Source organism: Amblyomma mixtum, chromosome 3 (genome assembly GCF_055824585.1).
Source record: "Amblyomma mixtum isolate Tamu chromosome 3, ASM5582458v1, whole genome shotgun sequence".
Taxonomy (NCBI): domain Eukaryota; kingdom Metazoa; phylum Arthropoda; class Arachnida; order Ixodida; family Ixodidae; genus Amblyomma; species Amblyomma mixtum.
In genome coordinates this window covers 205,500,394-205,514,557 of record NC_143014.1, presented here as the reverse complement: position 1 = coordinate 205,514,557, position 14,164 = coordinate 205,500,394, and the positions used below count along the sequence as shown (strand labels likewise).

General features: G+C 43.8%; 1 protein-coding gene across 2 annotated transcripts; it reads left to right on the top strand.

The window, feature by feature from the left end:
- The first annotated feature begins 10,323 nt into the window (after positions 1 to 10,323).
- Positions 10,324 to 13,301, top strand: LOC149353392 (uncharacterized). 2 transcript variants are annotated; one of them, XM_089577337.1, is made up of 5 exons: positions 10,324 to 11,880; positions 12,074 to 12,175; positions 12,268 to 12,384; positions 12,556 to 12,605; positions 13,069 to 13,301. In XM_089577337.1, the coding sequence occupies exons 1-5, from the start codon at positions 10,359 to 10,361 to the stop codon at positions 13,156 to 13,158; spliced, it is 1,881 nt and encodes a 626-aa protein (XP_089433463.1). In that variant the 5' UTR covers positions 10,324 to 10,358; the 3' UTR covers positions 13,159 to 13,301. The 2 variants fall into 2 exon arrangements, with proteins under 2 accessions (XP_089433463.1, XP_089433464.1); XM_089577338.1 differs by lacking the exon at positions 10,324 to 11,880 and having other exon boundaries at positions 12,063 to 12,175.
- Positions 13,302 to 14,164: the final 863 nt, after the last annotated feature.

Sequence of the window (14,164 nt, the reverse complement as noted above, 5' to 3'; positions counted from 1 at the left end):
AAGGACAGACAGCAGAGATGTCAACAATACTACAAGTGAATTGATTCTGGTTTCTCTTCAGAAGTGCTTGACATCTGCAGCATTAGGCTATCTTAGTAGACATCTTTCCCAGTATTCACTTGCATTTAAAATAGCTAAAAAGGGTTGCTTTTCCATTTAATGCCACTAAAGATAACGTTTCAGTGGCTACCATTGGTTCACTGAAGCAGTCTACTTCTGCTAGGAGGCTTGCAAGGTGCTTCCACAAACGGTGAATCTTTCAGCATTGTTAATAAAGGAATTATCTAAGAAAAAAAAATTTCGCAATTTTTTACTTTTATTGAACCGAATAATATAAAACAGTGGCCCTTGTACAGAATCTACAGTGTGCATGCAGTGGAACATGTGCCAGGTTTCTGGTACCTGAATGTGGGATGGTGAACTCTAAAGCTAAATTTTGCGTACAGGCATCTCAGTATATGTAACAGACAATTCTTGTGGGTAAAACACTTGACAGTTTATTTTGCCATTATGAAAAAGTCTTTCAGGTATGTTCTGAATGCTTTTTTTTTTGCCTTAACCACTTTTCATTTTTCTCACAACTGCACAGGGCATGTTTTATTCAGTTTAGGATACCTGTAATCATGAGATGCATCCATTTTCTTGGGTTCATTTCGTATTGTTCTTCATGATGTTGAGCCCCCAGTGCGCCACAGGTAAGCATGCCTGATAAAGGTGCAGGCTGGTTCAGTACGTACATTGCAGGCAAAATTTCCTTCTGCATGATAGCTATGCACCATTGCATTAGGTTCTACAAGAGGTAGGTTGCTGATCAGACAAGGTTCACTTCGTCTAGTGTCATAAGCTGTCCCTATGCAAGTGCACTGCACTACTTATTCTTGGTTTGAGTGCTGGGAACATACAAGGGCAAATCATGATAAACTGGCATGGTTTAATTTTGCAAAATATGTTTATTTGTCAAACTGGCTTTGTTAGGTTTCACTGCAGACTATGACACTTTTCAATTCATTGTGAAAAAAGTTTCATAGTGAAACATTAAAAGTAAGAAATTGCCACCACAAAATGACACCACAGACTCCAGAGTGAAGTTCTAGAGGAAATGATCTAATGCTTCGATCCAGGACCCATAGTTTTGCTCCAAATATTGCTCCATTGCAGTTTGTCTATTCTATGAACTTTGTGAAAATTTAGAAGGGTGATAATTATCAGCTTTAATTAAATGGCATAAAGAAAACCTTCAATATTCTCTCTCACTAATATTAAAGGTAACTACTGGATGGAGCCAGCTGATGTCCTGGTAGCTTGACAGCACCAGTGTATGCCCAACTTATCTGATAGCAAGCAATGACCGACACTAAGCAGCAGCCCATTTCTGCAAACTAAACATTAACTTTTCCCTTTATACAATATGGGCAGAAAACACGCTGAAGAAGCCCCTAAGTATGTTTTAAAAACTTTTACAGCCCGATAATGGCATTAACTCATTGCTTATTACGCCTATTTAAATCGTTCAATTTGAATGAATTTGAATGAGCTATCCGTGCTGCTTCTGGACAAGTAACGCCATTCAGTATATTGCAAAAGCATTCTATTTCAGTTTTGGAATGCTTTTTTTCATCAGTCGCATGTGGGTGTATTCTTAAACTTTGCACAAAACCAATTAGCATGGAGTGATCGTGCAGGCATGGTGCCCAAATCGCTCACAGACCCTGCTCAGCAGTGACAGTGGTCTTGCGATTTCACAACATCGATGTTTGACTTTGTAGATGCACCCGACACCCTTCTGTGAAAAGAAGATGTCCTTTCATCTCATTTTTAGTTTGGACAGAGGTGATAGTCCAGGTGCCCATCTGTAGCTTTCGTTTGTGTCGTAGCCGAGAAGATTCACTGCTTTCAGGGACTCTCTGAAGGTACCGGCCATGTTTTGAATGATTACATGCCACCAGCAGTGTAGTGGACGCAGCTATCTGTAAAACAGCCCGGGATCCACTTTGGCACTGCACTGTGGAGTAGCCCAAAGCGCTCAGCAAAACATTTTTTCTTTTTTTGCTGACCAGACAGTATATCATGAAGATTTCTGCAACTATGAATACTCATTTTTTTGCATAGTAACACACAAAACGTTACTATGCCCAAATGAACCAGTGCTGCAATACTGATACAGATTCTGATTCACATGGTTACTAATCTCTGTTTGCTTCATAAAATGCAAAATGTGATGACAAAAGGGTGTGAACCAGCTGTAGACAGGCTGTTTTCAACTATTGTAGCTATGCAGGCCAACCACAGAGGCAACTGCACAGTGTTCTCAAAAGTTTTAAAACTTCTGAACTAAACAATCATTGCACAAAAATGTGCTTCATGTCCTAGTTCAATTAGCACAGGCATGCTTTACAAACTTCAGAGCACTAGAGAGTGTTTTAGAGAGTCTACAAGTCACTTTGCAAACGCTAGGATATTTCTTTGCACAGTGTAAACTGTAGCCACTGCATTGCTGGGATGAACATGTTATGGGCCTTTCAGGCCCACAACATGTTCTGTCACATCATGCCAGGTTACGTTAACCCCCTAGTGGACTTGGACAAGCAAGGCTCATACTCAGCCGACTGTCATTTCGGGCTCATGACGAGTCCAGCTTGTGTGTTTTCTGGCACTTGGTGTCCGGTTTAAGGTGAGCAAGGCTCGTCCAAAGCATTGTTTAGGTTCACCGACAGATGGCAGCATGGATAATAAATTGCCGTTTTGGTACCACTTTCTAGAAAAATTTGTCTGTAGGGGTTTAAGAGAGAATGCAGCACTACATTCTTGATAGTGAACACTGCAGGATAGTGCAGAATGTGCACTGTAAAACAAAGACCAAAAATTGGACGGAACACTTAAACTTCACCATAAGGATATGACATGATAGCGTTAATGGGTTAATGGGTATATATGTAGAATTGGTCATTCTCGAAACATTCATAGATCCCTGGGACTCCTCATACCACTCTTGGCAGTGATGCTCTGGTTAAGCAATGTGCCACTGCTCTGTGGTGCAGGTTCTGCAACCAGTGGGCAGGTTGTGATGACGCCACAAGGTCACATGACCTAGGTGGCCCACCTCCTAGATTCCTTCTCTCAAGATTTTTCGTGGATTTTTCGCTCACGGTCAATGACGCCGATGATGACACTGCATTTTATGCTCCACAGGCTCCTTAATGCTATCATGGCTTCTTTTCTGACCTGTGGTCGTCTCTTAACTTACATTTGTTCCATGGCTTTTTCCACAATCCCTCGACTCCCTCCTTTCACGCACAAATGGCCCTTACTATGCCCTTTAGGAAAGAAGGATATTTTGGCTGTCCATTTGAGTTCTACCATGCTTAAGCAGACAGCACTCAGCTGACAAGGCCTTTGCCTTCATCAGCCTTCGGTCGGACAGAAACTGTGTTGTATGTGAGCAAAAAAAGACAGACACAAGGTGTGCTGAAACGTTAGTTGTTTATTGAAGCCCGTCTCTTGAAAAAGGCTATGTAAGCAATAATTGCGCTCTGCTTAGAGAGCTTTTCTATGGACCCCAACATGAGCCCAGTAATAGAAGCTACACAGCAGACTCAAGGTGACAACTGCCACACAGCAGCACATTTCTTTGTACACAGAACACACACAATGCTTATAAATGCCAACTATGAGGTTATGATTGGATGATGCACGCCTCAGCATGAAAGCGTGCCAATGCACCTGTAGAAAAATAGTGCACATCATGATCACTGTATGCAGCTTTGGCACACTGATGGTCATTATGAAAAAAGGAGATCACAAAATTCATTGACATGCAAGCAGCCACTTGATGCATGTTTCAGTTCTTGTGCACATTTATGCCACATTAATGCAAGTGCCCCTCATAATATTTTTTTTCAGACACTACAGATTAAAAAAAAAAGTTTTGGCCACTAAATAAACTTCATATTTACAGCTGCATTGTACAACCAGGTGGACATTCAGTGGCAAACCAACTGCTGCAACATCACTATAATGTATTAGTGAAGCATTGGCTTCACTATACTGCATTATTTTCATTGCATTAATAGTTGACTTCATGATATCTTTACACAGTGGGCTTCCTCTAGGACAAACTTTGTTTTAGCTAAATACGAAGACCTTTCTTTTTGTTTACTGCAGACACAATGCAAAAAAATTGTGGTCAACATGAACCATTCAACTTGTGTACACTGGTTAAATGCAAACTCATATCATGCTACACTGACTAGCAATCCACAGCACTGAGTGCCCATTCGATCTTCGTCACTGTGCTGCATCGCAGGAGGAACACAAAATGCTACAGAGAACAAAAACAAAAATCCAAAAGTATAATTGATTGGCCTTGTACACACCAACATCCTTTTGACCTGGCAAGAGCAGCTGTGGTGATGGTGGGCTTGCATGTGATATTTGATTAGGTACATGCTGTTCCTTAAATGTAAGGACAGTTTTCTAAGGAGCACGAGGACTGTAAAAATTTCTGGTATACACTAAAAGTTGAAACTGATGTCCTCACAGGCAACAAAGAAATCAACTGTTTCAGAAAAGGCTGGAACCCCCAAGTGGATGGCTCACTGCAGGTGTTGTGTGGAATTCCAGAAGTACCTCTCTTCAAGAATGATCAGTATATATTTTTTTGATGATAACTCCACATCATTTACACTTGTTTCACTCCTGGTTAACTAATAGTGCCTAATGCTCTTGCAGAATTTGATATTAAAAGTATTTTTCTTTTTCTGCCCTTGTGATAAGTTGAAGAGATTTACAGCTAGCATGCCATTATGTTCATCATAAAATGAGCCTGCTGAGTGGCAACGCTGAAGTAGAGATCTGCAAAAGTTAACCTGTGATAAAATAGGTTCTCATAATGAATGTGGCTTTCGTGGTATCCATCACTACTTCTTTCTCTAGATGAGTTGAAATTTGCAGTCAAAAGCATACTGCCTTTGCAAGGCCCCTTCTTGATTTACTTGCATCTTATAGGCCTGATGCTTGTTTTCGCTCTTTTGGACAACATGCCCCAACACAGTACTGCATGCTAACATTAGCATGCAGCTGTCCTATACCCGATTCACAGCAGGGTGTGCAGTGTGCCCGGCAGTGTAGTAAGGTGGACTAAGAGCTAGTTGACACTGAATATCTTGAAGCTTGCACTCCTACCAAAAATTTTATTTTGAGTCTCAACGTAAGGTAGTTCTTTCACCTCAGTTTACTTCTATGAACACATATTTCAATGTCAGTATAAAAGACCTTGTCTCAATTTTTGATAATTGGCAATATTTTTCATAACAAATACCCCTTTATAAAACATCCACTACCCAAACAGTACAGCTACAAAGATGAAATCTGCATATCAACAAATATTTCTAATGAATTGGTATCATGCAAAAAAAAAAGCCCCTGAGCATGCGTGTATCACACACATGCACACAACTATACACACATGCACATATATCAACAATTTTGTTTTTAATGACTCAGCTACCAACCTTGGGGTGCCAGCAAAATTTGTAAGTCAAAACTGTAATAGTAGTCATACTTAAATTTAACTGTAACAGTCCTTTTAAAATCATGCATGCACAGAAGGAAAATATGTATGTTTACTCTCTGCATTCACTTTTCTATCTTGTATCCAAGACCAAATACACTGGAACACATTTCCTGCAATCAGATGCCAGTTGTATTGTGTACAATGTAACAGAATCAACCAAATCACACAAGAAGTGAATTAAACAAGACTAATTCTGAACTCTTTTGTCCATATAATGAATTTGCGGCTGTAGCAACAGGAGCACTGCACCAGCACTCAATTCACTGCACCAGCATTCAGCCCATGAGCAAAGGTATTGAGCAGGGTTACTGAACTTTTCAAGAATGTTACATTTATGTTACACAACATTGTGCCATTTATTGCAGCAATGTTGTACATGTGTCAAATGTGAACACAACATTCTGGAAAATATTGCAGCAATGTTTTTGTACACATGTTGTCTTGACATTGGGTGCTAGCCACTTTAATGTAACCTAAAAGGTAATATTGGTACAATGTTCCAGCAGCAACTTGTGCTACTAGGGTAAGAGCTCTCGCTAGGAGCCTCCTTTTGTCGACTGTCCAATCTGCTCCTCTAGCTGTATCATCCCCGGTCAGCTAGGCTTGCGCTGACGACAGCAGCTTTGTCGGTACTTCGAGCTATACCCGCATCTGGGACAGGGTCCAGGGTGGGGGGAGCAGCGGTGTCCCTCAGGTTTTAAGAGAACGCAGGCCTTTCTTTGCTCACTATTTTATCAAGGTAATCTGCTAAAGAGTCAGGTATTGTAGGTGTTTCTCCACTAAGTTTGGTGATGCTGGTGTTCCCAAATATTTGTGCACAGCCGACATGGCTGTCAGAGCCTTAAAATTTACCAAAACATGCATTTATACATCTGCTTCTCATAAAAACATGCGTATTCAGAGGTGATTGTCACCACTCACTATGTTTGAAACATATGGCACACTCCAGTTCCAGATTTTACAGTTAAAAACACCCTAATTAAATAGCTGCTCTCTTTAGTGGCCAGGCTTTTAATGCGCTAGGTTGCCAGATTTGAAACAAATTGAAAAAAAAAATGTGCCAGGATTTTAATGTACTTAAATTGAGCAGATGTGCGAAAGCATGTGTTTAGCCTGGTTTGCTCATTGGTTTTGCTTTGCTGGGTCGTCGGCATGTCGGGCAATGATATTAGTTCGATAGTAGTGAAGGGTGGTTTATTGGGACATGCGAAACGCCGATGACGAAGACTCTTGCAAAAGTAATCTATGAAGAAGCGGAACGAGAGGCAGGGTCACAGGAGGAGTTCTCCAGCACGAGCGTCAGCAGGCGGCCTCAAGAGCTTCGATCGTCGGCTGCGGCGATCACGCCTCACAGACAAATGGTGATTCGCACCATTAGTCTGAATATCGGAATTCTGCCACAAATGTTTACAAAAAATCGGCTTTGGTTAAAGGGACACTGAGGAGAAATCAAAGTTGGCATTGTATCGACAGAATACCAGCTCCTGATTACAAAAATACCACTCATACTGACAACAAAGCTCTTGTAACGTAGAAAAGAGCAAGAACCAAAATACAGGTATCGCCGCCACAGGCCAAACTCGCAAGTACAAGCGGGATGACGTCATAGGACAAAACAGTGTTGCTAGAACCAATAGTTCTAGCGACACTGGGATACGAGAAGCTACGAATCACTGAGGCGCAGCCAGTGCATGCGCAAATCTCCTTGACGTCGCCAGATGGCGCCACGTACCCGGCAGCTACGCGAGGGCCTGCAGCATCGGGACCAATCAGCGCCTGCTCCCCGGTGGTAGCCGGGCTCCCGGTATTCCGCTAACGGTAACAAGGTGCACGGTATGCTAAAGGTGTCTATTTGCGAGAACTTCGTTGACGACTTCGAGAACGGGTTCCATCGTAACGCTGGAAAAACGCCGGTGCAAACGTAAACGAAGCGACGGTAGCGACGGCCGCAATAGCCGATCGATGCCTTCAACGAGCGGCCGGCGGTAGCTTTCTTTCCGGCTGCTGCTAGGCCGCACTGCTGGCTGCCAGAAATCCCGGAGTCTGCGTTACGTCGTATGCACGTCATGTTTCACGTCACTTAGTCCTGTGTCGTCATAAGAGAATCCCAAGTTTGAATCAGAGCGGCGGGAAAAACTTTTTCAACTTCGAATCCGAATTTCTTAGAAATAAATGCATCTTTTGCTGCCGGCCAAGTCAACAAAGCCATGAAATGTCGAACTATCGGATTTTGCTTTAAAAAAATACATCGATAGAGCTCTCCTCACTGTCCCTTTAAGCCTGGTAGGTTGCGAAAGCTAGGGTGCCTCGATGCGCGCACGCTCCGCTGAGGGTGAAGACAACTGCGTCGTCTGCTACAGCGGTCGTGCCATGCCCACTTCAAAGGCGCGGGGCGTGCGCCAACAGGCTTTGTGCACTTGGCGCTACAAAAGCGAGCTTGTCTTCGCTATCAAAAGAAAACACAACTGTGTTTCACGCCTTTTCTAATGAAGTGTAAACAGAATAGGCTGGTAAGGGACGACTGTCCAAATATTTTAGGATTTGGACGGTGGCTTCTCCTCGCACGCGGCGACTCGGGTGTTAGATTAGAAAGAGTTCATAGAGCGCACTAGGAACCTAACTGCAGGATTAAAATAAATTGATAATAACAGCAATATCATAAGCAGGTATTTGCATTCAATCACTCAATTGTGTAACTAATTAAGAACGCTCCAATTGCCTTATTCTCATTTATATTCAACCTCAGTTCTAGAATGACGATTTTTTGTAGAATAAAAAGATTAATGTGCTTTACGTACCTTGTCCTAAGAAATAAAAGCCAGCGCATTCGCCACACGTACACGAACCAAATATCGCAGTACCTGGGCCGCGCATGCATGCATTGTGCACCGAAAACCCCTGATATCTCCAGGTATTTTTATACGCGTGTAGTCGGCCATTCGAACTTGCCGGGACCACTGTATATTGGTCAAATTATGAGGCAAGTTATTAGTCGAAAATACATCCGTTTATACTCGAATGGAATCGAAATTTTGGTGTCATTGATAGGTCAAACAAATGAGAGTGGACTCCATTAGTATAATTCAACGCACACTGAAGACAGTGTTTTAAAGACAAAGTAACAATCTATTGCCGCGATCAGAGGTTAGTTGAGGCCAAACAATCATTAATAGTGTTTATAACCATGAAAAATGCTTATTTGCCTTGAAAAAAATTATTTCAGGATACTTTGAAGGCATGTCTGCACAATCATCCTTGTCTTCAAAACCTGGAATCAATGCAAAACAAACAATGCAATTTAGGACACTTATTAGGTGTAAAAATAGTAACTCTGCTAATGCTAGCAACATGGGTATACTTCAGTGTGGATAGCAGCTTAGGTTAAATTAACTCCTGCACACGTCTTGCTTGCGTGACCGTTGAGACGAGCTTTCTGAAGTTGTCGGAGGAAGATGCGCAGTCTCAATCTTACGTACCTGTCGGTCAGCGTTTTCCGGATTTTTTCGTTGTGGCTTGCGCAGAGCTTCAAGCGCGGTCGGTATGCTTGCATGCAGCAGACCTTTCCTAGGTATGCTGTAAGTGAGCGCGGAGAGGTGACTTCATTGTCACTAGTTTGCCTGTGCACCATGAGTTTATTCCAACAAAGTGCTCCTCGTAGATTTTGAGTTTGTGCATCACGTCATTACTGGGACACCTTCTCAGACATATTCCTTCAGAGCAGTCAGAGGCGCATGTTCATCACTACCACATCCCAGTAGGGCAATTGCATTTCTGGCAGCTGACAGACGGCAACATTCCTTTCAAAATGAAGCCTCCTATGAGTTCAGAATGCTGCACTCTCTTGTGGACAGTTCTTCAATGAACAGAATTTCTGGGTCATTTATCTCGTCAGCTTCCACTTCTGTCCTTTCTTTGCCAGGGAGAGAAGGTCTAGCAGATATTCGCGGTCATCGAGATCGTAGCTCGTCGTCCGTGGGGTAAATAAAAACTGGCTCACGCTCACAAGCCTTAGAGCGCATTTCATGTCATACGCACTGGGCACAGGTTTTCTCAGTCGAACCACCGAAAAGAGGTTCTTGAGACAATCCTGTAAGAATCTGCTGGTAAGAAAAAAATCGTACCCCTCATTTCCGAGAAACACTTCTTGGAGGTGGTGGTGCACTGTGGCCATGGAGGAAGGAAAGAACTAAGGAGAGGCCCTGACGTCACTTTTTGTGAAGCCGCCCCGCAACCGGAAGTTGGCTCGGCTCTCCTCACTATCTTCTTTCTCCACCGAGCTTCGGGGCGGGGATCGTGCGCGACTCGCAAGCGCTTCGTAAAAGAAAGGTATCAAAAAAAAAAAAACGCGCTGCTCGCCGCTACACTCCTACACCTCACTCCCCGCAAACACGCACCTAGACACAGAACGGCGCACAGGTGCGGTGAACCTTTTCCGACGCCAGGCGAAGAAAGACGACATTGCGCATAGCTCAGCTATAGTGCCTAGAATACTGCTAGTGTGACGAGCGCAAGGGCTCCGCTATGGGAGAGGATGGCTGCGTTTCCGATGAAAGCCCACTGCAGGCGACAGATGGCGCTGCTTGTCGGGAGGGCGCGCTGGGCATTGAGGCACCCTAGGAGGGCACTGCCACAGCAGACGACGCGGCACTTTCGCATCGTAAAGTCACACGTTTGAAAGCTGTTGCTGCTGTGCGCCCGTTATTGTCTGCCTTGTGTCCGTATCTGCTCATCACCGAGGCACAGGGTTAATGTTTGGTGCCACTTCATCACGTGCTATCGACACAACATGTCCAAACCAAAGAGACAGAGCAAGGAGAGAACGTGTTTCGTCCCGCTGTGTACAAGTGGGTACCGTTCGAATAAGCAGCATGTTTCTTTGTTTACTGCTCCCACCGACGCTGCGCGATTGCTGGAGTGGGAAAGACTGATAAAAAGAAAGGACCGGCGGTTGACACCAGCATCCGTGGTGTGCGAGAAACATTTTGAGGAGCAATACATTGAACGTTCATTCAAGGTGACTGTGAACGGCGTCGTGAACGAGATAGCTCGAGAAAAACCGCGTCTAACACCTGATGCCGTGCCAACATTGTTTGAGCAATATCCCAAGCATCTAGTGCCCAAAAAAGCACTCAAGAGAAAGGTGAGGAACCTTTGTTTGCAGGAGCCTACTCCAAAACGGCGCCGAAACAAATCTGAGCCGTTCGATGTGACCGATAGCAGTGCAAAAGATAATATTGACAGTTCTGCCTGTCATGACGATGCCGCTGCCGGCATCAACCCCGTCGAAAGGGTCGGTTCAGAGAAAGAGTCACCGCGGCCGTCGCAAAGTGACAGCCAGGCTGTACAGCTGCCATCAGCCGAGAGTGGCCACCCATTTAGTGATATCTGCATCCCGATTGCATGGATGAAAGTCCCAAGTGCGTCCGGTGAAAATTTGTGCTATGCTTTGTGCGAAGCCGAAGCAAACAATTTCGAAACTTTGTTCATTGAAAGAATGGTTACATTTAGCAAGGCCTTGCCTGCAGGGGGGACTGTTTTAGCCACTGTACACTTGCGAGGAAGGGAGCACAGCAAGCAGGTGCTTACAACGCGTAGCGAGGCAGAATTGCTGGTACAGAAAGTTTCTGTGATGGTCCTTTGCTGTGGGAGTGGCATAAAGCCAGTGTCAAGCAAACATATCCAGTACAGGAAGATGTACTTTGCAGCAAGGTGCTTGCTAACAACGGAAACTGAAGGAAGTTCCTGTGCCCAATGCAAATACCAGCGAGTGCTTGCTCAAAACCGAATGTGCAGGTTGAAGAAGCAGAAAAGGACCAGCAGTGAGAAAAATAAACGCCAGAACATCTCCCGCAACTTGAGAAGGACAAAAAAGAAACTTGCCAGTGTGCAGGAACAAGTGGCTCGAATGAAAGAAGAAAATAAATCAATCACCGAAGAGGCTCTAGAAGCTAGGATTCGGGCTCTCCCTCAGAAACAGCAACTTGCAGTCAAGAACTGCTTCGCGGCTGCTCAACGAAAATCAGTCAGAGGAATGGCTTACTCTGACGAATGGATTGTTGAGTGCATAATGATGCGGATGCGCAGTCCCAGACTTTATGAACATTTGCGGAAAGAAAAAGTCATGGTACTTCCAGGTCGAACCTGCCTTAAGAAATATCTACAACGCTTCAAGGGTTGCTTTGGACTGAATCCTAAAGTGTACGCTGCCCTCGGGGAAAAAACAAAGGACATGGATGCCTTCAGCCGTCATGGTGGTCTCGTAATCGACGAACTGAAGTTGTCAGAGCACCTTGATGTGAAATCTAACGGTGAGTTTTACTCCCATGTCCACAATGCATGAAATCATCGGTTTAATTTTCAGGTGCCTAGTTCCAAAGGCACATTCCAATTTAACTTTAGAAAATCAATGCTCAACCTGAATTGCTGCATAGGTAAAAATTTGGAAATGGCGTAAGAAAGAATAAAGGGCTCAGTATTATCCCATTTTTTTTTGCAATTCAGGTGGCATTGAGGGTTTCGTTGACCTTGGCGACCAATCATCAAGTGACCAAAAAGGCATTCTGGCGGACCACGGTATGATTGTACTGTTCCAGCCATTCACAGGTAAGCTGTTAGAAATTACATTTTCTAGATGTACAATTTTAGCACTTGCCAGCAACACATATCCGTATTATTCTCACTTGCCCCTGTTTCAGGAAACTGGACGCAGATACTTGGAATTTTCGCTTCCAGAGGGAATGTGAAGGCGCCAACTCTTGCAAAGATCATTGTAGAAGCCACTATTCTTTCAGAACAAGCTGGCTTATTTGTAGACACTATAGACCTTTGCAATAAGGGCTCCCTGGGCGCTGCCATATTGTTCACTGGACTGTCGTGAGCACCCCTCGCTAGCACGGTGGAAGCGGCGGCGGAACCGGTTTCCGACAGTCCAGAGAGGAGGCTTTTCGACAACTCCCTCGCCCGATGCAAAGGTCTATAACATGTGACGGCGCCAGCTGGAACCGGAGCATGTGGCGGCGCTTGGGTGTACAAGGTGAGATTGCCATGCAGATTTGTGTCATGTGAAGAAAAAAATAGCCAGGATAGAACAATATACGGAATCTTTACTGTGCTCATTATATTAAGCCTTCGCTTGATAAGCTGACGCTGTAACTTGTATCAAATATATTGAAGTATATGTTGAGTATTCATCAGTGTAAGGATGATCGCCCTAAAGATAACTGTATGACTTCGGTAAAGTTTAGGAGCGCAAAACAGTTATCACAGTACCTCTTCTTTAATAGACAGCTGTATAATTTTTTTGTTCTGTCGGCGTTCAGGTGAATGTTTTATTTCTGTAAATATTTCCTATGTAGACTCCTTAATTTGGTAATATGTCTATCCACTATTTACTACTGTCGTTGTTTTATTAGTCTTTCCTTGTTATATTTCTAGAGGTCATGTGAAAAACATTCAGTTACTTATAGAAGAAATCCAATTACCACCTTTTTTTTTAGTCTGTGCAGATGGCCGCATCAAGAACAGCACACAGCATCCTGTGGACCCTACAAGGCAGCTCTTCTTCGTTTCCGATTTTCCTCATTTAATTAAGAATGTTAGAAATGGATTTGTTCACAAGGGCTATTTGACACCATCTGGCCCAGTTCACAGTGGAATAATACAGGCAGCCTGGGATGCAGATCGTGACAGCGTAACTCTAAAGGCCATGCCTAGCATTACACATGCACATATCAAGCCCAACTGCTTCGATAAAATGAAAGTCAATCTCGCTTTTCAGCTTTTTGGGGACGAGGTTATCAAGGGGCTCTTTGTGCACAGAAAACATGTCACCTCTCAGTACAAAGTAGTGCAGCCAACTGAGGATTTCATACAACTGTTCAACAAACTCATCCGAGTTATGACAGCAAGAGTGAGCACGAGAGCATTAAAGCCTGACAGTCCAAATGTAACGTTCATGCAGGAATTTTTAGACTACTTAGATCAGTGGGAGGCCAATGCTAAGCCAGCTGGAGGAGGCTTTTTGACCGGAAGTACAGCTGCAGGGCTGAGGATCACAATTAAAAGCACTCTAGAGCTGTTATCCCACCTCACCACTGTTGCAGGCTTCAAATACCTCTTAACTGCACGTTTGAGCCAAGACAAACTTGAAAATCTCTTTGGGATAATCAGACAGTCTTCAGGATGCAACGACCACCCTACTGTATCACAGTTTCTGATAACTGTCAACCTTTTGTCATTTTACAACCTTGCAAGGTCACCAAGAGGAGGCAATTGCTCTCCTGCAGTTGTTAAATCCCTTTTAACTACTGCTGATGTGCCTGAAGTGGCAGGCAAGTCCTTTTCAGAAACACTGGACAGCCTTCTCGACAGTGGAAACATTGACGAAGCAGAGAATGTTTTTCGATCCATTCAGCTTGAAGATGACCATGAAGGATATTCTGAAAAAAAGAGCAACTCAGCTTTAGTTTATTACGCTGCGGGCTACGTGGCTAGAAAAGCTGTTGCTAGAAATCCGTGTACCAGCTGCGCAGCCCTGTTGTGCACCACCCGAATAGATGCACAGAACGATGCTGACTCCTGGTTCACAGCTCA